The 26,215-nt window shown below is 36.6% G+C and overlaps 1 protein-coding gene across 1 annotated transcript in view; it reads left to right on the forward strand.

Annotated features, from left to right (window-relative positions):
- Window positions 1-13,179: 13,179 nt before the first annotated feature.
- The window catches only part of UBE2K (ubiquitin conjugating enzyme E2 K), a 31,132-nt gene continuing 18,096 nt past the window's right edge, over window positions 13,180-26,215 (forward strand). Inside the window, exons 1-4 of the mRNA XM_017744291.1 lie at window positions 13,180-13,221; window positions 17,181-17,274; window positions 22,463-22,521; window positions 24,959-25,041. Coding sequence (XP_017599780.1) covers window positions 13,180-13,221; window positions 17,181-17,274; window positions 22,463-22,521; window positions 24,959-25,041 — 278 coding nt within the window. The remainder of the gene's footprint in view (window positions 13,222-17,180; window positions 17,275-22,462; window positions 22,522-24,958; window positions 25,042-26,215) is intronic.

Consider the following 26,215-nt stretch of genomic DNA (forward strand, 5'->3'; position numbering starts at 1 on the left):
ACGCGCCCTCCCGCGTCCGCCCGCGCGGCACCGGGAGGGCCGGGAGGGATGGATGAGGTGGATTGAGGAGGGCAATGTGGGGGTACGTGATCCCGCGCATCCCTTTCAGCTGACCCGTTTGGCTCGCTAGTGCCAGAGGCTGCAGGGTACGGGTTTAATATTTGGTTTTTTTTAGCGGTTGCTATTAAACCCCCATTTAGCTTCCCTGTATACAGAACTTCCTTTATCCCACTGCAGGGTTACTCACCTTCAGATGGATGCTTTTAAAGCCTCACTCATTTCAGTCATGTTACCTCGTTTCCTGATCAGTATGTTCAGAGGTATATGGTGGTCAGTAAGAGAGGCTGATTACTTTCAGGGCAGCAGTAAAGAAGTTCGTTGCTATTAAACCCCCATTTAGCTTCCCTGTATACAGAACTTCCTTTATCCCACTGCAGGGTTACTCACCTTCAGATGGATGCTTTTAAAGCCTCACTCATTTCAGTCATGTTACCTCGTTTCCTGATCAGTATGTTCAGAGGTATATGGTGGTCAGTAAGAGAGGCTGATTACTTTCAGGGCAGCAGTAAAGAAGTTCTGATCAGTTTGGGGGAATATATAGCAGTGTTTGCAGGGTTGCATTAATACAGCTTTTGCTATGTCTGTGTCTGAGTTGGTGGACATCAGCCAGATGGGTTTTAATGGTTGTGTCGTCATTGTCGTCCTACTTGGGATGATGTTGCAGGTTAGATGCTTGTGAAATATTAATGTGAATATGTAACTCTTAAAGCTGGTGTTTTGGAAATCTGGACATATTCACTGAGAAAAAAGTGAGAGGATAATTTTTGAAAAGTGCTAATGGCTTAAGGAAAACACGTTTAGGGTAGCAGTAGTTGATGTACTTTTAAATTGTGTGGTAGCAACATTGTTGCTATGCAGCTTGAACTAGCCCCTAGAAAAATGTAAGGGCCTTGTTTTACAGCTGCCTTTAGAGCCCAGGCTGGTTTTGCAAAGCTATTGCACAGCAATACAGAATTGCATGTAGACCAAGAGAAATTTCTAGGTGGATACCTTTATACCAAAGCTAGAGAATGTAGACCTCATACCCCATATAACCAGCTGATACTGTGGAAACAAAGAAGTCTATTTGGAAGTGCTGTCTAAAGGCTTCAAAACCCTTTCCCTTCACTTTATGTAGGAAGAAAAAGAAGCCTTAACTTACACAGGTTCTGGGGGAGGTCCACAGTAAATTTTCTTACTGTAAAGGTTGATTCCAGTGTGCACATTTTTGATCATTTCTGTTTGTTTAGTCTGCAGGGTTCAGTTACAGAATTTTGGAAATGAATATTATTATAAAATAGCCTTTGAGCTGCCTAAAGGTAGCCAGAAAAAAGGTCATAATTCTTATGAAATTCAATTAATGGAATTTCAAAATTATAGTACAGCAGACTCTTGATATTTCTTTTTCTTCTGCCATTAGCAAGCTACATGAGTGTCATGGTGATGTATGAGTATGTATAAAATTGCTATTTACAGACTATACGAACTCCCATGTCTTGAATGCAAAATTTCAGCATTACTCAATGGTTATCAAAGTTGCAAGCAAAGTTTTTTTGAATGTTTGTACGTTCCAGGGCAGTCAAACTATGGTGTCAATATCGCTGAGTGTAAAAACATACGGAGTGGGATGATGAATGAAGGTCCACCTAAATACTACAAATCACAAAACAAAAAAAGGAGTTTTCTTACTATTTACTAAAATTATTATTAAATCTGGTTTCTTTAAAAAGAAATAAATCTTTTTAATGAATGGCAATGCTATATTTGTTGTTTAGAAGTTTGTAAGTCCCTCTCTGAAGGCAAAGTGGCTCACATTATCTGTTCTTAAATTATTATTGATTTAATGCTTTGAACTACTCGAAGAGCAGCCCCCCCTGTTTCATTGTAGATGCAGTAGGAGCACAAATGCCTGGGAAGAGGGTAGGCACACAGGGAGAAAAGTATATAGGAAGTTTGTTCTCTGTCTTCTTCCATTACTCACGTTTATGCTGAAATAGAGTGGTGGAACCAGAAGTGTTTGTAAAAGGGAGCAGCTGGATGGCAGTTAATTTCTTCTGCATATGAAGTATGTATTGGAAGCACTAAATTCCAAATGAAGAAAGAATTCTGTAAAGTGTGTTTATCCTTGATGTGATAAGGATCTATGATTCTTGCTACTCAGGACTAAATATACTTTTCATATTACTTAGCACTTTCTGTTTCCTTGACTTAAATGTAATTTCTGGGAAATAACTAAAATGTGAAATACTGCCTTGCTCTCTGGTTTACAGATAAGAGATGAAGGATCTTCCATATTTTTAAGTTTAGTCTGGGACTTCTTGAGTGCTTTGTAAAAGTATTTAAAGTCTTTTCACACTTGAGCAAGAGAAAAGTGTTTCTGCTCTGCTTGCTTTATTATTTCTAGTTTTATTATAAACATGGCATTAAGAAGTAGGGTATTGTTTATTTAAGAGAGATACTTGTAACTTTGCATCTCTTAAATATTTGAATTAAATAGATAAAACTAACTAAAGTTTCTTTGTCAGGAGTGCTTTCTAAAGTATGATTTAAAAACTTTTTACGTTTGTGTGTGGAGAAAGCTTTACAATTCTGAGGTAGCTGAAGTATTGTGCATCTGTAACAAAGATGAAGTTGAGTTAGTCTAGGTAGTAACTTGACTGGTTAAATATGTGTAGGCAAGGGATCAGATGTTCCACTTTATCTCTTTTCTTATTCAGTCATTTCGTTAATCTGTTATTTTGTTCACTTTATGGGCTGAAATTCTAAGCGGCAAAGTGTATTTTTAACAAAAGTGTGAAGCTGCAGCATGATGGAGAAACCAATAAAGAGTTGGAAGGAGAATAGTATCCTGCTTTTACTAAGTAGGAAAAAGTTTTAGTGAAGGTTAGCTGGTATTATTTTAAAATTAAGTTACTGGAATGCTGCAGTGGGTAGCCACATCCTTACCTGTTCTCTGTTTATAACCAGCTATCTTATGAGAGGGAGAACTTGTCTGGCATTTAATAATGAATAGAAACACATTGACTGATGCTCAGATGTATTGTAATTGATTAGGTATGTTAAACATTATGTGTGACTTGTTTTTGTATTTTAATAAAGCATCAGTGTTTCACTTAAAAAAAATTATACTGTGCTAGAATTGAAGGATTCAATATTTAACTGGCCATCCGCTTTCTTTTATCATGTGGAAATATAAGGTGATTTCTCCTAATTGATACCTTTTGCTGTGAAAACTCTAATCACGTACTGAAGGTAACACATTGGGAAACATAGCTTCCTTTTAGCAAGAAGATAATTGCTGGTGTATCTACCATCTTCTCTTATTAAAGAGAAAAGACAGACATTTATGGCAGGTAAATCCAGGTAAAGCTGAGAGTAAATTAAACTCAGCTGCATTTATGGAATATGACTATCTTCATGAACAGATATCTGAAGAAGTAGCAGTTGAAATTTGTAACTTGCTTGAACCCAAAACAGCGTTCAAGTGAAGATAGTAGGTTAATAACAAGAACTTCAAGTACTTAATTTCCAAGAAGGAAGTGAGTGTTTGTTTTGGAATCTTGTATGTGTTTCAGTGATTTACAGGTGAAAGAGAAGGGAAAAATAACTGTAGTCTGCCATACCTCTCTTAGACTTGTAAAAACCTAGTGAGTAGCTGTGGTGTTGGCTTTATCATTGCCTGTAGTGGTCTTGTGATTTATGTCAGTATATAGTAAGATACTAAGTAACATCTCTGAAAATTTCTTGCTGTTTGGAAAAGCCATAGATATTTGATCTTCAGACTCAGATAAACTTCACTGCTTTAGTTTGCTTATATTTGGGCAGTCTTGGGTGCTAGATACTGAATTCGCCAATGTGGAAACTTTTAGTTGTAGTTGTGCTTTAGTGTTAGTAGGATTCTTGTTTTTCTTCCTATTTATCATGTAGGATCAATGCAGGTGTTTATAAGAATGAGATGTCTTCTATTATGGTTCCTGAGTCAGCAACATTTTTTTTTAAACAGTATCCATTTTATGCTGATACATGTGCTTAGCTTTTGAACTGTTAAGAATAGTCACATTGAAGCCGGTAGAGGTTTAGTGAGTGCAGTGGGATTGTTGTCATTGTTTAATCCCAGTGGGCAGCTAGGTATCGTGCAGCTGCTCAATCAGATGCCCCACTCCCCACAATGGGTTATGAAGGAGAATTGGAAAAAGGTAAAACCCATGTGTTAAGAGCAATTTAATAATTGAAATAAAGTAAAATATAATAATAATAATAATGGAGATGACAAAGAGAGAGAGGAATAAAACCAGAGAACGACAAGGGATGCACAGTGCAATTGCTCATCAGCTGTTCCCAGCCCATCCCTTAGCAGCAATCAGCAGCTCCCAGCCAATCCCCCCCCCAGTTTCTATACTGATTCTTTGGGATGGAATATCCCTTTGGCCAGTTTGGGTCAGCTGTCCTGGCCATGCACCCTCCTGGCTTCCTGTGCGTGTGCTCGCTGGCACAGCATAGGAAACTAAAAAGTCCTTGACTTAGAGTAAGCAGTAGTCAGCAACATCAATGTGTTATCAACATTATTCTCAGACTAAATCCAAAGCTCAGTCCTGTACAAGCTACTAGGAAAAAAAATAACTCTGTACCAGGCAAAACTAGGGCAACTCTTTGTGTGAATAAAGCTTGAGGGTGCTTAGTCTATTAGAAGGTGTAAAGGTAAAAAAAGTATAAACATAAGAACATTTAAACTGTCATTATTATATTGGTACCAGTTTCTCCTCAGTCTTTCAGAAGGCTTGTGTATGATTAAAAAAATGTGTGTGAGGGGGGGTTTCAGCACACTGGAGCTTGGAGCTGCTATGCAAAAAGGGATCTTAGTAGGCCGGAGAAACGAATGTCCTGGCAGGAACTTTTTGAAGCTCAGCTGAGGTAGGTGCCAAGTCCTGCACCTGGGAGAACGTAACTCCATGCATCCATACATGCAGTCTGGAGACTGACTGGAAATGAAGCAGTCTAGCAGGAAAAGAACTTCATGACCTAGTGAAGAGCAAGTTGAACATGATGGTGGCAAAGAAGTCCAACCACATAGTGGGTTAGCAAGAATATAGTCAGCGGGTTGTGTGAAGTGATTCTTCACCTCTGTTCTGTGCTTGTGAGACCGTGTGTAGTGTTCTGTGTCCAGATACATACCGAAATGAACTCAGCAGAACACCGTCAAGGTGGGTAAGGGACTGGAGCACAAGGTGTGTGAGACGAGGGTGGAAGAGTTGATGTTGTTGAGAGAACTGTTGAGAGGGACATCTTCCTATTGCATCTAAATACCTAATGAGAGGCTCTTGAGAGTAGCCAGACTTGTCTCAGAAATGCATGGGAATATGGTGAGGGGTGACAGACACAAGCTGGAACATGGGAATTTCTGACTAGACAGTGGGGAAAAAAATTGCAGTTATAATAGTCAAACATTTAAGCAGTGTGATCAGCAAGATTGGAGAATCTCTGTCCTTGGAGTTGTTCAAAATTCAACAAATTCTTGAACAACCTGCTCATATTAGACCTGCTTTGGGCAGGAGGTCGGGACTAGAAGCTACCCAGCTGTCTCAACTTGCGTGATTACAGAATCTCTAGTATAAGTTTGGTTTTTAATTACTGTTTTGTTTCTGTTTGTCAAAGAAAACATACAAGGGTTCCAGCTCTGCCACCACATCTGGCAAAACCCTCCCCTGTAAATAAATTGAAAAATTTTAAAGTAGACCATTTCTTTTTCGTTTAAAAGTTTTTTCTATTGTAGGACAATAATGAATCCTCTTCATTTTCAAAATGGAGGCTGAACTTTTCTGGTAGATGCAAAGCTTTAAGGGTTTTTATGTTGAACAAGTTCTGGTTTGGATCCCTGAAGGTGGAGCAAATGTGAGATTTGTACTGCTTCTTTAAGCTTCATTCTTCTGAAATGTGAAGATTTTCTTAACTTTAAAATAGTTGTTTGTGGGATCTTTTGTACATTGCCAGAAATAATTTTTTTCTACTGTGATTTTAGCCATGCCTACACTTTTAGGCAAGACAAGGTTTAGACCTGTTTTACGTAATTACATAAAAAGGATAGTGAAATGCCATTACTGTGCGTCTTTGGTTTTCTTAATTCTGTCTGTGGTGTGTTGGTTATATCGTCTAGTTTGTACTGAAAATAATGGAGAATTGTTCTGTAGGTCTTTGCCATCAAACAAGTTTGTCCGTAAGGGTTGAGAAAACAGCCTGTTATTCTCGCTTCTGGGATGATCTTTCAGAATTATTAGGTTATTTGTAGTTTAATGCCTCTTTACCCAAACCATATAGCTGTTTTTCAAGTTCAGTGCACTTTTAGGATCAGTATTATGTAGGTATTAATCAGAACTAGTATGAATACTACTCAAATCTGTGATTTAAAATATAACATATAATGTCAGCGATCATTTGACCAGACCTATGAGTTTGCCCAGTACTGGCAGTGGGAATATTTGTGCAGAGAAGGCAAGATCTGTTGTTTTTTTCTGTGTTCAGTTAGTGACATTTTTTCATATTAACTTGTATCTGGTTGGGTCCAGATTTCTAGTGAGTGGTCTACATATCAGCTGGCAGAATCCTAAAGATATTGGGAGTAAGTGGAAAACAAAAAAAGAAAAACTTACGTCTTCATTGGAGTCAGACTCATTTGGTTGTCTTTGGTAATGTTGTATAAACCTAAGGAAAGAGAGCAGTCCCTGTTTACAGGAGTGGATTAGTCAGTTTAGCAGGAGGGGATAGACTGTAGCTGATTATGGTACCCTCTGATCACAGCCCTTTGTGGACCTGAAGCAGTGCTAGAAATTAGCCAATCCTTTACTGATTCCATTCATTCTTCTGTGCTTGTTTCCAGGAGTTTGGCTTTAATAGGAAAGAAGTGTAAGAGTCCTAAGGTTAGTTCATTTTACGTAGTATGAGATTTAAATAAAGTTAACATTTTATCGTAGTAAATTTATGTTAATATAAATTGCAAGAAAGTGCTGGTTAACAGTCCAGTGGTCTTTATTTTGCATTAAGCTAGTGCAGGTACTTAGGGTAGTTCTTAAATTTATTTACCTGTTAAATGTTTTCTAGCTTCCTAGATTTCACAGTCCTAATAAGGACAGTTGTCATTATTATACTTCATCACTTTTACACTAATAATTGCTGCTGGTATTAAATTGAGAAAATGCCTAAGGGTAAAGTTTGTCATTAAAATGCAGTCTATCTTTTTGTCTTTGACAAGCTGAGTAAAACTGCTGCAATTCAGATTTATACAAATGAATCAATTTAGTTCTTTTATGGCAAAGAGTAGGAATTTTGGCAAATAATATTCTAGATGGCACTCTAGGGATGTTTCACAGAATCACTGAATATTCTGAGATGAATGTAGTCCACTTCTGCACTCTTGACTTATCCAGCATTCTCCCTTGAGATTATATCAGTGTTAATATTTGTAGTATTTGAGTTGGGAGCACTTGAATATGCTTGCCCTGAGTATTTACAAAATAATATCTTCATCATAAATAAAGTTTCTCTGTGAGCAGCAAAAATAACTCTGTTTGAGGACCAGATCTGTGTTAGTCTAGTATATAGCAACAGAATTGTGCTAAGGTCATGGATTGCTCCTGTCCATCCTTCAAAGTGTCTGCCCAGGAGGGAGCTACTGTGAATATCCATGGCTACAGAAGAAGCTTCATTCAGTCCTTATGCTTTATTGGACACTGTAAAAGTCAGTCCTGCAGTATAACTCCAGTTTGGCCGTGCCAATGTCTGAGAGAGCTGAGCTCATCCTGTCTATCATTCTTGTGTTGGATTGCTAATAGGGGCTGTTCTATCTACCTTGTCACAAAACACGTAAGAAACTAACTGAAGTTCATTATTTCATTGTTTTTATTCATTGTTAGTCAGTATGATCAACAGTTCATGGAGAAAGACTAATGAAAGACTGTAAGTCTAGTTACTTTAAAAAAGGCAAGTTTAAGGTAACATACCTTCAGATTCTAAAATACTTCTATAAAGTGTTTTAGGAAGGGTGGAAAAACCTCAAACCCACAAGTACATTAGTCCATATTTTACTTAAACAGGTATTTTAGCTCAAGCTGAATATATGTCACTTTTGATTTTTAGCTGAAAGGGAACTGTGAGAAAGTGTTTTTGAGTTTTTGTTAGGATGTGTTAAAATACAGGAGGCTATTATGAAATAAGGTAGCATACATGAATGGAAATCATGGTATCTGTGTTCTATTTGCTCCCTTTCTGGAAGCTCTTAGAACCATCATGGTGTTTAAGTAAGCCCTTCCACTTTGGAATAAGGGTGTCCATGTGGGAAGCTGGTACAGAAAAACTGTTCCGAGCTATTTTTGCAAGTCTTCAAGCTCTGAGACTGTGAGTGAATTAGCATAATCAATTTAAAATGAACTGAATCCTGTGATTCCTTTATACGTAGAATTGCTAACAGCCTAAGTAGGGTAGATAGACGGAATTGACTGCAGAGTCTACATCAGATTGTTTTGTATATTCATGAAATGGCTAATTCAAAGGATGGTTCAAACTTACTGTTAAAGCACGCTTTATCTGCAGGGTATTTCAGTTGTTCTGCATCAAAAACAGAACCATGCATAAAAAGATAGGAAAACCACATCTTTTCTTTTCCCCCCTTACTTTCCTGAAGGGGAGTCCTTTGCACTCTGCCCACACTGATGTCGAGTATCTTAGTGGGCTCAGATCCCATTTGTGTAAGTCCTGTGCATGATTTATGCTCTGAGATGCTGTAAATATCTTGCATAGCTCGACACAGCCTATGCAGGGGCCCTTAATAAGCAGTACAGGAGTGTACGTGTGCAGTTACGTACACACCTCTCATGGCACAACTTTACCAGTTTAACCACACTATCCCTTAGTGAGACAAGCAATGATTGTGTAACTGCACTTAGGGCTTGTGCCAGGAGAGCCGTGTCAGTTACACCTCTGGTCTCTGTGACTGATGCGATGGTTTTGTCGGAAATAGTTTAGACAGACACTAAAGCTGAAGTTTCAAAATTCTTTTAACTTGTCCTAAGGCAGTTCCAGGAAGTAGTGTCACATTCCTCTTCCAGACTCATCTCTTCTTCCTGCTTTTGTTCTCCTTCTCTTGCTTGCAGTGTTCGTGGTGATTCAAATCAGGGGTTGGGTTAAAATGAAAGAACTGTCTTGCTAATATGTGTTTACGTCAGATGTTTGCTGTGCAGTTGTGTAAATACTTACACAAAATCTTACCCCCTCCTTTACATTAATTCTGTGATCAGAAGGGAAGTAGGACCGTGGCCACTGTTAGACTGGTTTAAGGTGCTGTGGAAGTACAGTCTCTTTTGTGTTTTGGTAGAGTGATGTTTTAACAGCTGAACATTAGCAGGAGTAGGTATTTACTTACCTTAAATCAAAAAAAATTCTACTAAAACTTCATGGTGCTCCAGGTCTAACTCTTGCAAAATGAAGATGGTTTTAATATTTGAGGTATTTTGTGTTCTGACAGGAAAAGAATATCTCTTAGTATTGTACTTGTAAATAAAACATGTAATAGAAAATTTTAAGGTTGGTACAGATTTAATCTCTTGATAATCTTTAATAAAATACTTCAACAAGATGGATTTAATAAGTAAAATTGTAATAAATGCAAAAATTCTAGACTGTCTAACCACCAGTAATGCGGAACTCACACAGTATTCATACTTGTAGCTCCTTAGATACATTAAAATACAAGTTACTTGTTAGTAACATAGTATTTTGATCAGTAAATGAAACAAATAGCATGCAAAAATAATGTCACCTACTTTTACTAGAACAGATGTAACTCTAGAAAATATATGTTAATACAGGGGGATGAAATAGAATGTGAAATGTGGTAGAACTTCCATGACTGACATTGTTAATAGGTTTAAAGAACATGGGAGCATTTTAAGAATTTGCATTTCTCAGTATTGACCCTTTCTTACCTAGGAAAACTGCTGTTTAATGTGCTTTGGACAGAAGTGTTTCCTCTTTTCTCTTTGCCTTGCCCCAGACGTTGGATTGTTTCACTATAGTGTTGCTCTGTGCTTTGAAGGTCAGCAGGTGCTTGCTCTGAGAATGCGGACGTGATCTGCTGATCTCAGCTGGTAGTGCAGCGTGTGTACTTCATAGCCCTGTGGTAATTATGTGGCATTTATGCTTCTCTTAATAACAAGCTCAGGCTTTGGATATGCACTTGATTTTGGCTTTTAAGCTGGAGTGAGTCTGGAGTAATATTTTGGAAGTCTTGGACTACTCTCTCTCTTGCTTTGGTAGCTCTTTGAGGGGGTGGCAGTGGGATTATAAAACTTTTTTTGGTAAATTGAATTTTCCATTTTGCTGCAGGACAGTGCACTGCACTTCGTTTCCTAGTTGAGTGCTGCCTCCTGCTTTTTTTATGTTTTCCCATTTCTTGTGAAAGAGTGAGCTGAGTGGGTGCAGTGTACTTACTCTGGCTTACTCTGGGATAGCAAGGGGGTTGAGAAGGGAAGAGTGTTAGTTTGAAAAGAAGGGAGATGAGAGGCTGGTATTGACTTCTTAGACAGCAGCTGAAGAGGTGAGCTTTTATTAGGAATCTTCCTTTCTGGCATATCAGTGAAGGAGGAAGAGCTGAACCATTTGGACTAAGTTGAGAATGGTACCTTAGCAAAAGAGCGTAAGAAAATAACAAGAGAAATATTGCAAAACAAAATTCCTTCGAATATTTATCCACAGAATTGAAAAGAGTTGGTAAAAAGTGTAAGAATGAACTTGGTTTTGTTTCTTAATTTATTTAAATAAATGTTTGATGGAGTAAACTGCTACTGAAATATTGGAGTCTTTTGCTCAATACATGTTGACTCAGTACTTATGGCCTTTTTCAAAATTGTGTTACGGATTTCACTGTGATAGTCAGGTGATCCTTTTCTGTAAGCCTGTTGAGATATGTTCATGCCAGATTTTGGTGTAGAATAAGACTGTTGTGGTAGAATATAAAATGGGTGGGAGGGTAAGAAGAGTTTATAAGGCACTAGTAACTTTATAGTATAACAGTTCAATTTTCCTAGCATGGCTTCAGACTAGGGTGAAGGATTTCTCACTTAATTTGGCTTATTAAATATTGAACCTTATAATGTCAGTATAAAATGTTTGGATGTTCAAAAGTACCTACTTCACATTTTTAAGTCATGGTTGTAATAAAGAAGTAACTAAATTTTTATTAGATTTTAGGTAGTTCAAAAGTAGTTATTGCCAATTTACCTCGTAGATGAATCAATAATTTTAAGATCCTGTCTGAAAGATAAAGTAATTTTATTTTGTTGCTGTGACTGGGGAAACCATTAGTAATTGCAAACATTTTGCATGTACAAAACCTCCTTCACAAACTTTGTCCTTGGTTGAGAAAATTCCAGAGAAATTTTTCAAGTTTATTCCTTAATCTTTGCTGAAATTTTTGCATGTATAGACTTCAAGATTTTTGTCACTTTCTTAAAGTGTAAGGGGCTAGTCTTAAAGCCCTGAATGATTACAGAATTTTGATACTTAGCTGCTTTTAGTGCAATTAGACGTGTTTATTTATATGCATCATTTATCACATATACATGTCTTTTCAGGTTAGTTTTTTCCTGGTTTAGTTGTGTTTATATATGTATACATACACATTTGTTTCTAGAGTTTTCTGTGATTTCTCTTCTGTAAAACAAAGTAAATTAGCAAAAAATAATAGTACTCGATCCAATATAGAGTAAGTTCCCTTGGAGAGAGAAGAAAATAATTTTATAAAACAAGTAAAATCACAGACTGCAGGTAGTTAATTGCTGTATGGAAGAGCAGGGTTCTGTGATTTTGTTTGGTTTTGTTTGTTCTTGTTGTTGTAGGTTTTTTGTTTTTCCCCATACAACATAATTCAGAAGCAGCCACTGAGTTTTTAATTCCAGATCGAATTTTGTTTAAGGTGGTTTTGTGTGTGTTGCTTTTTGTTTTTGTAAATCCTATTTTCCACCTTGGCCTTTATACCCAAAGACACTTGATAGGAATTTGCACATGGTGTAAAGAGAGACAGACCTAGAACATGAAAATAATAATTCAGTTTGACACGACTTTATTATTTTTAGAATAACATGCTGAGTTATTAATATTGTTAATAAACATGATTTCCTTTTTCAGTTTTGACACCAATAATTAAAAACATACTTGTTTGCAAATGGATGCATTTACATTTCTGTAGAGTAATTTATTATACAGGGATTAACAATCTAATGTGAAGATATTGTCATGGGGGAAGTAAGCAGAGATGGGTAGTTCTAGGAAAACCTCACTCACAGCTTTTTTTGTATGTCATCATCATCATCCAGTATTAAGTTTATAATGTTTGGTAGCCATGGCTGACATGGAAATGTGAGGGATTTATTTGGGATTTGGGTTTGGTTGGTTTGTTGGTTGTGTTTTTTTGTTTCTACTCAAGAGGGTTCAACACATGTCAAGACTGCTGGCCATGTAATTAAAGAAAAATTAATTAGAAACATCTTATTCTTGCATTTTTAGTTCAACATACCAGTATCTGTCCATACATCACCAGCTCTGATAATAGGCATTATTATGCTGATTGCTTGAGACTGACTCTCTGGTAGTCTCCTTATCAAAGTAACTGAAGAATTTGGAGGCTTTTTTAGAAAACAAAAAAAATCCTGATGCACTTGTAATTCCTATTTCTAAAAAAAGGAATTTCCTGTACTTCAGTCATTATGAAGTAGACTTATACCAGGATCAAACTTTGAATATATAATTTTTTTTTGCTTTTAGTAAATATAGTAAATAGTATTTTGTTTGTGAGAAATAAAATTTAGAAGAACAATGCAGTTTTTAATAACTTGTCTTAGTGTGCTCCTTTGTGTTGGTATGTAATGGTTTTGTCTGCTTATTTTATATGAAGGAAAACTTTGGATTTTTAAGAGTAGAGGTACTGGACTAGTGAAGAGGATAACAGGCCATGAAGAAATGAAAGAGGTTTTTAAAGGCTGGTTGAAGAAGAGAGGAGGAAGTGGTACGGAAGGCTCAGGAAAAAGGTTGGATTTACTGCAGAAACAAGACTGGCCCTCATATTGGACAGGCCCTCTTTATTAAGGCCTGTAGACTATGGTGGAAAAAGAGAACAGACGAGCTTCTTGTCTGCTGAGAGTAATATTACAGAGTCGAGAGCTGCTCTCTAAAATGATTTTAGTAGAAGTGAAGATGTGTGCTGAAGTCTTCACAGTGGCACAACTTACTCTTCAAATTTTCTTCTGGAGTGGATTGCGTTCCTCTGCAAGGAAGTTACTCAAATATAAAACTAGACAGTATAATTCTGGATTTTTTTTTTTTTAAGAGGAAGCAGGTGAAGACAAGTCAAAATATTGTCAATCAGTGGTTACTGTGATAAATGTGATTGAGTTTCCTGTCTTTGGAAGATGCTCACAGAATGACACTTCATGAAGGATTGGTTCATTTGGGTTTCTTTTTAGAGATAAAGCTTTTAGTAATGAATAAAAGCATAATATGAATCTTCCCCGACTTGTCTGCATCATACTTTTAGTTTAATCTTTATGCTTGGGTTTAGTTTCCACAAGGCAGAATAAAATTGGTTAAGCATGACTCTAGCAGTGCAGAAGGAATCTTGGCAGTTGAGTTGGTCTAAAAGACAATCTTTTGACTAGACCCTAGTATGAATTAAAGGATGCATTTAAAAATAAAAATGGCTATGCATAATCAAGAAAAGAAGAGGGAATGGCATCATGCTTTGTGTAGTAGGTTGCATCAATTTCCTTTCTCTCTGTCTTGTGTTCTGTTTGTTTGTTGTTTGTGTTTTTTTGGTCAGTCTTGATAAAAATAATTTTCGGATGTGATAATGGAAAGTTCTGCTAGTGTTGGACTTGCAGATTTCTAGAAAAGGATTTTGCTGTTGGGTTTTTGGGCATTGTGTTGTTACAGAATTTAGCTCTGAAACTGTGGAAATAAATGCTGCAAGAAATGGCATGGCTCGTATTTCAGGAATTGCTAGCCCAGTGAATTGTTACTGAATCAACAGGAGGTGATGCTGTTTTAGATGTGGTATGGAAGTGTATTGAGGTCTTTGTAGAACTGCTTCTGGAAAATCAGCTTGGGGTCTGAGATCACAAGTTGATTCATAAATTCTGTGCTACGATCATTGGTATTACAGAACTTTTGAAGACCACTGTTGTTGGTAGAGGTGGAGGCCAGGGATTTATTCTGTTAGAACTGCTAAAATTAAGTAATTTTATCCTACATGATCCTCATTAAAGAGAAATATTGTAGGAAAACACTCCAGATTTAATTTGGCTAGTAATCGCTTTGGTGCTGTTTTTCCAGGCATGAAGGATAAAGCAATACTTGTCAAGGTGAAGCTGAGCTGAACCTTGGGAAGTGTCAGAATAACATAAAAAAAAGGATCTTCAGCTATGTAAAGAAAAAATTAATTTGGTATATAGAGGACATGGGAGAATTTAAGCATAAATGCAAAATTAAGTTAATCCCTGCAATAAAGCAGTGCAGTATAACCTTCTGTTTTTCTTTGAGGTTCTGGGCAAAGCAAATAAGGGCATGGAGACAGCTACAGCTGTAGTAATAAAAGCAGTCATCTCGGAGGGGGGAACCAGGATCACTGACTCTTGAAAGAAGCTATCTTAGTGATAGGCTGTGTTTGATTGCTTTTTAACAAATTTATGGAGTTGGGAAGGATTTGTTGTGAAAAACAGCTAGTGTGGTACTAATTGAAACTGAATATGGAGGAGAATATCCAGGCTGCTACAAGAGTGTGCAGGTCACTGAAGAAATGTAGAATGCTAAGTAGAAAATGAAGCAAGCTGCAGCATAGATTAACCGTAGATTGTATCACTGAAATTCATCCCATTTGCTATTACCACAGTCCTCTGAATTAAGTTATCTGCAAAGAACGAGAACTCCTCCTGCCAAGGTGGAGCTTGCCTGGTGATGTTGGCAGAGGGAGAGCAGGAGAGGCTCAGCTGACGTCCGAGTGACTGCAGTACCTGCACAGATAGTTACGGTCACTCATCTGTATGGGTTAGTTAAACCAGTGTGCTGCTTTGGGAACAAAGAGGCCATGCACAGGGGCAGTACCTCTGAGAAAGCACTGTGCAGTCACTGGAGAGGACAGAAACTTCTGCAGGAATCCTTGCTGGGACTCTTGTCTCTTAATCTGAGCCTCGTGTCATGCTGCCATGAAAAAGACAGATTTCATCTTTCTTAGATGTGATGTATCTTAGTTGTGATGTATCTTCAGTGAGTGCAACAGAGTGCTTGTGGCACAGATTCTAGGACATCATCTAAATTTGTTTATGCAGGGCTGGTTAGGTGATCATGGGACATAGAGAATTTTTTTTAAAAGCATCAGTATGCTGAGATTAGAATTTCAACTTGTTTAGAGCAAAATTAAGGCTGGAAAATCAGTGTAAATGCCATATTATTTTGCAAGAGGAATAAATGCTAGATATATTAAAAACTTGTTGAAGCTGGGAAACAAAGCTGTCACAAGTGGGCATAAATAGATTGTAACTTTACCTAATTGTACTTCGGAAAGCTTTTAAAAACTGTGCGGTGTTGGAACAAGTTGCCAGTTGGAAGTGTGAGAGCAAAAAAATTAAAAGGCATGTTGGAAAGCTTGCAAGAAGATACGTCATGTAAGATCAAGTTTGAATTCAGAGAGGAATTTTTTTACAGTGCCTGGCTGTTGTGGAGAGCTGCAGGTGCTGCCTCATTTGTGTGGGTTGAAGGGATTTCAAGTTCTAAAGACAAATGTATGTAACTACAGATGTTAAAAGCTCCCAGTTCACCATTGGATTAATTTAGTGAATTAGGATTTTTACATGGTGAAACTTTTACCTAATGTTTGATTTTTCTTTATATCTCTGAGCATCTCTGGTCAGAAGAGCACTCTTTGTCTGGAGGGATTGATTCTGTAGAACACTTGGAGGAAAGAAACAAGTGATTTCCCAGCTGTTGTCCAGTCAGAATTCTGTGTCCTTAATGGTTCCCATCACTGATGGATTCAAGAACCAGTTGATGGCACCCATCAGCTTCATATGACTTAACCCTTCTCTAATAGCTTCCAGCAACCACATTTACTCTGAGGGTGAAAAGAAGCACAGCTATATATAACTAGTTGGAACAATTTTAAAAGGGAAGTTGCTAAGAGTTCTTGCAAAAAATAACACAGGAATCAAGAAATCTGTATTGCAGTCAGTGAGCACTGTATGCAGAGGTAGCAGAATGGAAAAACCTGTGATTACTTAACTCGAAGAACTTGATGGTACATCTTTCTAAAAGGAGATTTGGCTTTGTGACCCCCCAATAAAAGTGAACAGCTGGGAGATTTATAGGACTTTCACTAACACTGCTCTCTGGACCTGGAAAGCAAATTCAGTGGAATGAGTAGCTCTGGCTGAGCACTTCTGAGAATCTGTTTCTGGAAAACATATGTTTTCTCCAGTATCAAAGTACAGTGTTTTTATTTTGTAGGGAAGTTGATACGGGGTGTGAAAATGTTGAGGAGGTGACAATGAAATTCAACTGTATAAGTAAATTGTATCTTATGCCTAAATATTAAATATATACGTGATATTAAAACTACAATATCCTGTTTAGATCATTGTAATGTTTAAAATACTACTCCATTTGGGGAAGTCTTTCTGTATTCCATTGAAAGTGACAAACGTGTCTATTTTTAAATAAACTGGTCTAAATATGAAAAGAACTAATGTGTAATTTGGTCAATTTAATTTTATAGTATAAGACATGTAGAATTAATAGCTAATTTGAAAGATCATGGTCCTTTTAAAATATAGTCAACTTAGAAGTACAATTATAGATACACGTTGCTGGATTGCTTTGCATATTCTAGTGATAGTATAAATAATATTGAAGTTTCTAATTGTTCACAAGTAGTCTATTTTTAGTGAAGTAAAATTTCAACTGGAAGATAGCTATTAACTTCAGGCTACTATATTTTTAAATGCTTACTTACTTTAAAGTACTGTTCTAAAAATTTAAAACAACATATTTTGGGGGAAATTTGTATGTCAAATGCTTACTTATGATTCTTTGTTTCTCTGTTTATTTTTAAGACGAGCAAAAATCAAATTAAAGTAGATCTTGTAGATGAGAATTTTACAGAATTAAGAGGAGAAATAGCAGGACCTCCGGACACACCATATGAAGGCAAGTAAAGTTTTTGTGAATGCAATCACTGTACACTTCAAGTCATATGTCTTGAGATGCTTTGTTTGCAAAAATAATTACAGTATAAAATGTAGACGTATATGTTTTAAAATGGTCTGATTTTTTTTTTTTTTTAAATACAGATTTTAAGCTTTTAAAAAACTATTTCAGGTCAGCTTCTGTGTTGCCTGAAGAGATCTGTTCTACAGTAAGGTAGACTGTTCCATATCAAGATTAATTTAGAAATATAAGCTGTGTGGTTTAATTGGTATAATTCTGACTTGTAGTTGTTTGTTTACTGTCTCAACAGTTTAAGCTCCTTAACCATTAAGCATCAAGAAACTGAGCTTCACACTGTACATGTATTTCTGTGATCTAGAGTGGTGATCATTCATAAACGTTGCATTTCTCCTATCTCAAGCAGAGATGCTATTGCAAGTTAAATTTGGGATTAATCTTGGGCATCCATGTGTCCCAATACTTAATTTATACTGACGTGGGGGACTCTCTAGTAGAACTTCGTATCTTTAGCTCTCTTCAAAAATTACACCTTACTGACTTTCTAGTTTATTAAAGTTGGTATCAGTAATTATGCATCTCTTACAGCCTGGTAAAAGCAAAGTAACTTTGATAAAGAAGCTTTAACAGAGGCTAATATAGCATGCTTCTTCAGAGATACAAAATTACTCAGTAGTGCTGGTAGTTGTAAACTTTGTTTGTGTACCGTGTATGTGGAACTGGCAGACACACTTCTCTTTAAAGTTCTTTCATGGTAAGTAAGGATTTTTAATTTAATTTTTAGAGTTTTTGGATAGCTTTAAATTGTTGTTTTACTCAAATTTCCCATGCCAGATATCTACTTTGATTTGAATTTGTACTTTCAATAAAAAAAGTATCAAGGAGTGTTACAGGCAAATAAATTGTTTTGTTGGAATATGAAACAGTTTTGCAAGTTTTTCAGTTGCTCTAGTTGCTCTGTGCCTTTGAGCTAAGAGTGGGACTTCAGTATTCCCGTGAGACTGGGCACATTGTCATTTGTCATTATTTTGAAAAAATAAATTCTCATCAGGTAGGGAAAATATCTGGAAGTTGTTTTGTAGATATAGAAGTATATGCACATGAAAGCATTACATGTGAAAATCTGGTTGTCACATCTTCCCTAATGGAGGACATCCCTTGTGATTTGCTTTTCTGGACTAGAGGCTGGTGCAGCAGCATTGGACTTGAGAGCAGGGAGAGTCTCCACTCCTCTACCTTTGGGGCCCAGGACAGAAAAAAAAAAAGAGGAAATAGCCAACATTGGTTGACATGGAAGAATATTGGGCAGGGGTAGATGTCAGAAGCTGACAAGAGGGGAAATGAGTCTGGAAGAAAGCAAGTAGAAAACAGAAGCGGCTGTAATGGTAGGGGTGCTGCCCTGCAGAACTTTATTTCCAGAGTTCCTCAACAGTCTAGTAAATAATGGTGGTTTTCCCCTCTCCCTCTCTTCCCCCATGTGACTGCATCTCATCAGCTGCTGATATACAGTTGACAAAAGATAATGTCTGGAAACAATTTATTCTGGTTGTAATATGTGCCTTCAATTTAAAAGGAGAACTACTCCACCTGAAATACAGACTTGTGCTAGTGATCTATTTGGAAGTGAATAATTCTATTTAGAATTTAGTATAATTGTTATTGTGCGATAGTATGGTTTGTCTTGTAATACCAAGACGTAGTATTGTAATAATTTAACATCTATACGTAAGAAATTGGATACTGGGAAACATCTGAATGGTGGTAGGAGGGTGTTGGTTTTGGTGTTTGTTTTCCATCCAGAGAGAATTTAACCTCCTTGAGTGAGTTGGTTTTTGAGGTCTTGACATTTTTCCCCCTCAAGGTCATTGTTAACTCAGCTTATAAAATAGGCCTTTTTTGGAGAATTATTTGAAATTAAAGATGTATGTGTCACAAAAGTTAAAAGCTGTACAGCAGGTTATGAAGAGGGTAAAAAAAGATTGAAATGTCTGTCTGCAGAACTGGGTTCTGTGTGTTGCTAAATGCTTCAGGTAGACAAGAATTTCAAAAGCTGGGCAGTGTCTGCTCACATACTCAGCATATCCTGCTAGTGAAAAACAGCAATGTGTTTAGTGCAGAATTTGTTGATGTGAAATGCATGCATACTTACATACCTTTGAGTACATTTAATTATGAGGATATAGTAAATACCCCTTTTGGGGGGGCTAAGCTTATTTTTTATTGTGATTATGGCAGGGATCTCATGGAAGAGTAATGTGATTGTATGTTTACTTTAATCTAGAAGGCATATGCATTGAGGAGCAAAATGAGAGTTACTGCCAGCCCAATTTCTGGTGTTTCCTGACATTTTAATAATTTGCTTTGGAATGTTAATATTTCTGTTATATAGTTATATGCATTTATTCCCTTACGTAATTATGAAGGGCATGCCATTGTGTGTTGTCTGCATTTTATGACTATTGCAGTAATGCATGCTGCATAATTACTGACTGATGTTTTGTCATCTGTAATCTGAACAGTGACACAGCAAGTAGTGATTTATGAAGAAGAACTTACTAATGCAGTAGTTCTGGTCAGACAGGCCCTGTGATACATGAGGGAATTCTAGAATCATTGGGAAGTGAAAGAACAGTTGTTGACCATAGCTGGTGAGGTATCTGAAACCAAACTGCTGCTGCAAAATTTTTTATAGGTGATGTTGGAACATAAGTTAAGAATGACTGAGAGGGAGAATGCCGTCTATTGGCAAAATTTACAGCTTTTATTTTTCTTATTCTTTCTTGTATTTCTTCTTTATTTTTCTCTATGAGTGTCAACTCATACTGATCAATTATCAGAATATTGCAAGACACAACTTTAATTGAAATGTGTTTACACCCCATGTTAAAACGTGTTTGGAGAGAGGACCTTTGAGAGACTCGATAATGGCTGCTGGGTTTTACTTGATTCAAGAGCTTCTCAGTAGATAGGTTGGGGTTTTGTGGGTTTGGATTTTTTTTTTTTTTTAAAGCCTGTATAATATTGGTGTTAATTTCAATCCAAGCTTGCATGTGAGCCACAGTAACTCCAAAATTTATAATAGGGTATTTCTTCAAGGGAAATAGCTAAAAATTGCTCTAAATCTTGTGAGACCTGTTCCAGTAGGACTACAGAAGGAGTATTCTGCCATTACTGTTTAATTCGGTTTCAAGCATTAAATAGCTACAAAAAAGCCATACATATGCATACTCTTTAAAAAAATTGCAGAAATGTTCATATGCAGAAGTCAATATATTAGTCATTTGCATTTTAAATGTAGTATGAAGAAAATTACAGATTTGTTTAGGTTATCTCTTTAAGCCTATATTTTTAACCGCAAACTTCAGTGTGAAACAATACTATATAAATAATACTACCAGCTCATCAGTCTCTGGTGAAAAATATTGCTGGCTGAATATTCTGCTAGGCAGAAGACTGTAATAGTTTGTGGTAAGCAGAAGAAATGGTAATACCTAAGCATACATTTCATATTACCTTACAAAATGGTGTGGCAGTAAAATCATAGAAGGACTGATTAATTTTTGTAATCCAGGCACAGTGTAGCTGTTTTGTTTCTTAAAAACAGTTGCTGAATTATGCTTCAATTTAGAGAAAAGGAGAAAGAAACTTCTTTAAGGTCTCTTATTGGTGTATGTGTCTTCTAAACTCTTTCTCCTGTACTGTCCTGTAAGTAGACAAGCAATCAATATAGACATTGACTATTATAATTTTGGATTTATTTGCCTTTCTTATATAGTATTTTCTGTTAAAACTTCTCAAATTACTGTTAAGTGAGAAAAAACCAGCTGTAGACAATAGTGTAAAATATCAAACTGATACTAAATAGTTTCAGGTGGAGTGTATTAGACTGAATTACATTTCAAAAGTGAGAGCTCTTAGTAGCTACTAATGTGCTTTTTGGCACAGATAAAGAGATGCCACATACTGTAACTGCGGAGAGGATTGCTTTGAGGCTTTTTTCCCCTGTGCATCTTGGTGCCAGTATTGTAACTACTTGAGAGTTGGTTTTGTGTAGCCTGATTTGCAGAGTAAATTGCTCTGGAAATCTCAAAGAAAATAGATTGCAAATACTTCAGCTTTGATTCAAGAAAATGTATAAATTGTAACACAGTATGCTGACAGAGGGAAAAGGTTTCTGAAAGAAGAGCAGCAGGTTGAAGAAAAAAATTGCAAGTGAGGATAAATGCTTTCAGCTTTTATAAAAACTAAATGTCTAATTTGGTGCATATGTTTTTTTATACCCCGTTCTTTTTGTCATTGAACTGCTGCCTGGCAAATGGCCTTCACTGGGCAGGCAGAGATAGTTTGAGATTGCTCCAGAAAACAAAAGTATTGGTAGTGAACTTGAATGTTAACAGAACTATAATGGAAATAGGATAGAGAATGATACTGTGACAAACAGATAAACCTGAGAAATGTTTAAAACTGGGCAGTAGGAGGGGTTCTGTCTGCCAAGCTCATATTATCCTTTATTGTATGCTCTGGTCCTTCTTATTATATTAATGGTACTGGTGTGTCAATTGTTTGCAGAATTGGAACAGAAGTAACTACTTGAGGGAGTAATGTAGAACATAATAAAAGTTACACTGGTGCCTCCTTTATTGTTTTATTCCCAAAGTCTGGGAGCTTTTCTTAAAGAGTTACTTGAATATATTTGAATTCCAGAAAGTTTAAAATAAAATAACAGGTAATTTAAATTGTGTAATTTGAAGAAAATTTGTCATGAGGTATCAGAAAAAAGTCAAAATAATGTAATATCCTATGTTCAGCCTGAATATTCCTGTGGCCTCTTTTTTCATCTGTTGGGAGATGTTTGGTTCATATTTTGGTATATTTTACTAAAATAAAGCATGGAAATTATAAGATTGGGAATGAGAATGTACACATTAAATATACCTAAGAAGTATAGATATTGATTTGCATAAGCAAACACAGCTTTACTAACTGACTTTATATGCATTTATTTATGAAATAGATGAAATGTAAATGTATCCCCTAACTAATATTTCTGAGTAAATTTGAATTACTTGAAAATCTGTCCATCTAGATGTGTAAGCTTTAGTGTCATGAAAGACTAAACTTGACTAATTTTCTTCTGGTTTAATTTCCAACTTGTTCTTGTCTTTTACAGGTGGAAGGTATCAGCTAGAGATAAAAATCCCAGAAACATATCCGTTTAATCCTCCTAAGGTACTGCAAATGCATATTTTTGGAAAATACAGTTTGGCTAACAAGTTGGGTTTGAGTATTCTTATTTCCTTGTTCGCATGTGTAGTCTCTTCTTATTTATTTTTTTTTTTAATTCTCTTCTAGACAAGGATTGGAACTATTATCTTTAGGTAGAAATAAAGCAGGATGCAAAGCTGTATCCAGTCAGAAGTATACTCTGATTGTTCCTAAAAGTACAAACTGGCAAATCCTGGAGAGAAGCTTGTGTATTATTAGTGACCCTAATGTAATATCTTTTTGACCAGATAAATACAGTTTTCATGTAGTTTTAAATGTTGTAGAGAGTACAGCTGTCTTCCCTCCCTGTCAGCATTGTTGAAGAAATGTCATAATAGGTAGTTATTGGTTCTTTTAATTTCTTGAACTCCGTAAGTATACTTAAAAAGTTCTTGAATCTAACCTACCAACTTTCTAGTCATAATTAAACAGTGGCATGTACAGTGTGTCTCGAAGAAACAACAGAGAAATAGAAGTCTTACTGCAACTCTGTTGAAGGACTAGATAACATGCACACGGATAGGAGATGGCTGTGGTAAAGTCACTCATATGTTTTTCACAACTTATTGACCTTTTAACTTTACTGCATCTTTCTAGAACTTCAGATTTTGTCATGTGCAGTGGCAGCTGTACATTGCTGTGCCCTGATTTAGTCCACTCTTCGGTGGCTTATGAATCAGTAGACACCTCAGTTGTCTGACTCAACTTCTTGATTGGTTTTCTGTTTGTCTGAAAGATGTCTTTGAACCAAGAACATGTCCTAGATCCTTATTATTTTCACCCTGATACGTAACTGGGGAAGAGGAGGAAGAGAGAGGTGCCAGTAGCTCATAGGCTCTTTGAATTACTTCCTTGAGGTTGGAGCAAAAGACTCAGAAAATCTTAATGAAATGTCTGTTGGTCTCAGTTCTTTAATCTGCATGTGTTCTGGTGGGAGCTAAAAAAAGGAGAGCTGAAGCAGGTTGCAGACACTGAAAGATGGGTCTGTATACCATGATTTAGTTGCTGCTTTAGGGCTTAGTGGTCTTCATTTCCGGAGTTCATAGGCAGCTGTTAGAAACTCAGTGCACTGTAGCATAGTACTGCTTGTTCTGGAGTCTTGAATTGGAAGCTCTTTTGCTTGTGTCGGGCCCTGCCTTTCATCTGAAAGATTTCTTTACCTTGTTCAGTATGTGCTTTGACAGCCATTGTTAGCAGTCATTCACTGTGAGAAATTATCTAGTATTTACATTGCTTTTTACATTTTCCAAGTGATTTATAGAGTTGAGGTAGTTAATAAGTGCCTCAGCTGACATGATAGCTTATTTTTGTCCAGGAAAGCAGAACTGTTCTGGTCTTGCCTGTTTAGACACCAGGATTTTAGCCCTGTATGTACAGTCTTTTGCTGTGATGCCTGACAGATGATGTGTTCTCTTCACTGATTTGCTTGCAGGTCAGGGGCAAAAGTTGAAAGATCTGTGCTATACATAAAATGTTTTTCAGGAGTTTGGGGTGAGGAGGAGATGAGAAACAGACAGGTCAAAATCACTAGAAAGCAGTTAAGGTGCAATCTGAAATCAGGGGTTTGAAGAAAATGAAGGGGGAATTTCCAAAGGCATGTATGTCCTTTCTGAGGACAGCTTTGGTCTCCAAGACCTTTAAGAGAAAATGCTGCTTTTACCTTCCTCAGTGTCTAAAAAAACCTGGGAAACCCAAACCACCAAAACCTGAAATTAGTAATGCTTTGTGAGTGTGCATACACTTTAGTGTGAAATATGGACATGATCAATGAGTGAATGCTGGGACTAGATCCTTTCAATAGCAAAGATAAATAATAGTAATCTAGTTAAGTTTTGGGTTGGTGAACAGCTTTCTGTATATGGGGTAGTGAGACAGAATGGCTGTAGAAGTAGTAGCATCCAGCACAGAAATTTTCGTAATGCTTCTGTAGCCAACCATTTAGCTCAACAGTGAGTGATATCCAATTCCTATGTTAAGAGTTCAGGACTTTGTTTAACTTTGTGAAAGCTAGAAAGCCCACTTTTAATAATGTTGGAAGTTTTAGGTCTGTATTTGACCATCTACTTGTCAAAACACTTGTACTGCTGGAGGATATTTCTAACTAGCTTTGTGTCATGCAGGGATGTAAACACATGACATGTGAAAAAGCAGTTAGGGATGAGTTTGGGGAGCTGGAATAGGCAGTTGCCTGTTCTGAGTAAGGCAAGGCTCTAACAAACAGCCTTACAAACTTCAAGCCTCCTGAAATAAGCAGTATCACATCTTACTTCCATTTTTAGTATTACATTTTCTAAATTAGTATTTCTTCATCATATTATTTAAAATGGTGGATTTAAAATGTTTACTTAGTATACTGGTTTTAATTGCTGTTTTTGTTTTTAAAAACTGTCTTGTTTTTTAGGTGCGGTTTATCACCAAAATATGGCATCCTAATATTAGCTCAGTCACTGGGGCCATTTGTTTGGATATTCTGAAAGATCAATGGTAAGATTCCATGTGGGTTTAAATGTGCAAAATCAAGTATACTGGTGTCCTGGATAGGAGACAACAGCTCACCTTGCTTTTAACCTTGTGCTTATAATTTGAGATGTCCTTAAAGCACACATTTTGGTATAGTATTCTGAGGTGCAAATATGCAAATGAAATGCTTGGGTGATCATTTTGGAAAGTACTAAGTACATATTATATACACAGAGAGCTCTTCCAAAAATTTTTGCACTAGGATGAACATTTCATTGTTGACATTTTGGGTGTTTTTGCATAAGTTAATTTTTTATTTTAGTTCTTTACTGTTAACAAATACTACCTATTGCTTCCTTTGATCAGTTAATGTTACTGCAGAAGTTTTAATAGTGAAAATCTGTGGAATAGACTTGTGTCCAAACTAACAGCTGCACTCATTGTTCATTTCGTTTTTCAAAGTAATTGATTTCATGTGGTTTGAAGATTGTGTGTAACAGTTGTATGATAGATGTGATACCTAATACAGATGGTTATTTTCCTCCATGTCTGCCCCAAAAGAATAGGACTGTAATTGCCCAGCAGATCATACCAGTATCTAATCCATACAAACTTCAAATACTTGTAACGTCAACAACTTTGTCAAGAGTGCTGTTGGCCAAGCAGACGTCAGTTGGGTTTGAAAGAGAAACTTTAGAGGAGAATGCTGGAGTCTTGCAGGTGACACATCGAGTGTATTAATCTTTTGCAGATGTACAAGATTATAGAAATCATCTGGCACACGATAGTGTAAATTACTGAAATGAAATGATAATGATGATAAGTTCTTGTCTAACTTCTGGAATGGCATATTTTTTCTTACCATCTGAGAACACTTGATGTTCTTTCAGGCAATAGAATCTTGAATATGCATGCCATGGTACCTGGTATAGTTTTTCTTATCAGTAAAGCCAGTGCACTTTTGTACCTGCCTCTTAAGTATTCATACCACCCTCCAGTTTTATTGGAGATTAATGACTCTTTAACTGTCTGTCATGGTGTAGCACAGCTTGGATTTTAGTTAAAGAGAACTCCATCAGATTCAGTTTAAAGGCACAGAAAGGCACAGGATTGATTTTCTGGGCATAGAGCAGTGATAAGGATACACATCATAAAGTCACCCCAAGACACTGTCCAAGTACAGTCTCCTGAGAGGTCA

The sequence above is a fragment of the Corvus brachyrhynchos genome, unplaced genomic scaffold (assembly GCF_000691975.1).
Source record: "Corvus brachyrhynchos isolate BGI_N302 unplaced genomic scaffold, ASM69197v1 scaffold17, whole genome shotgun sequence".
NCBI classification, from domain to species: Eukaryota; Metazoa; Chordata; class Aves; order Passeriformes; family Corvidae; genus Corvus; species Corvus brachyrhynchos.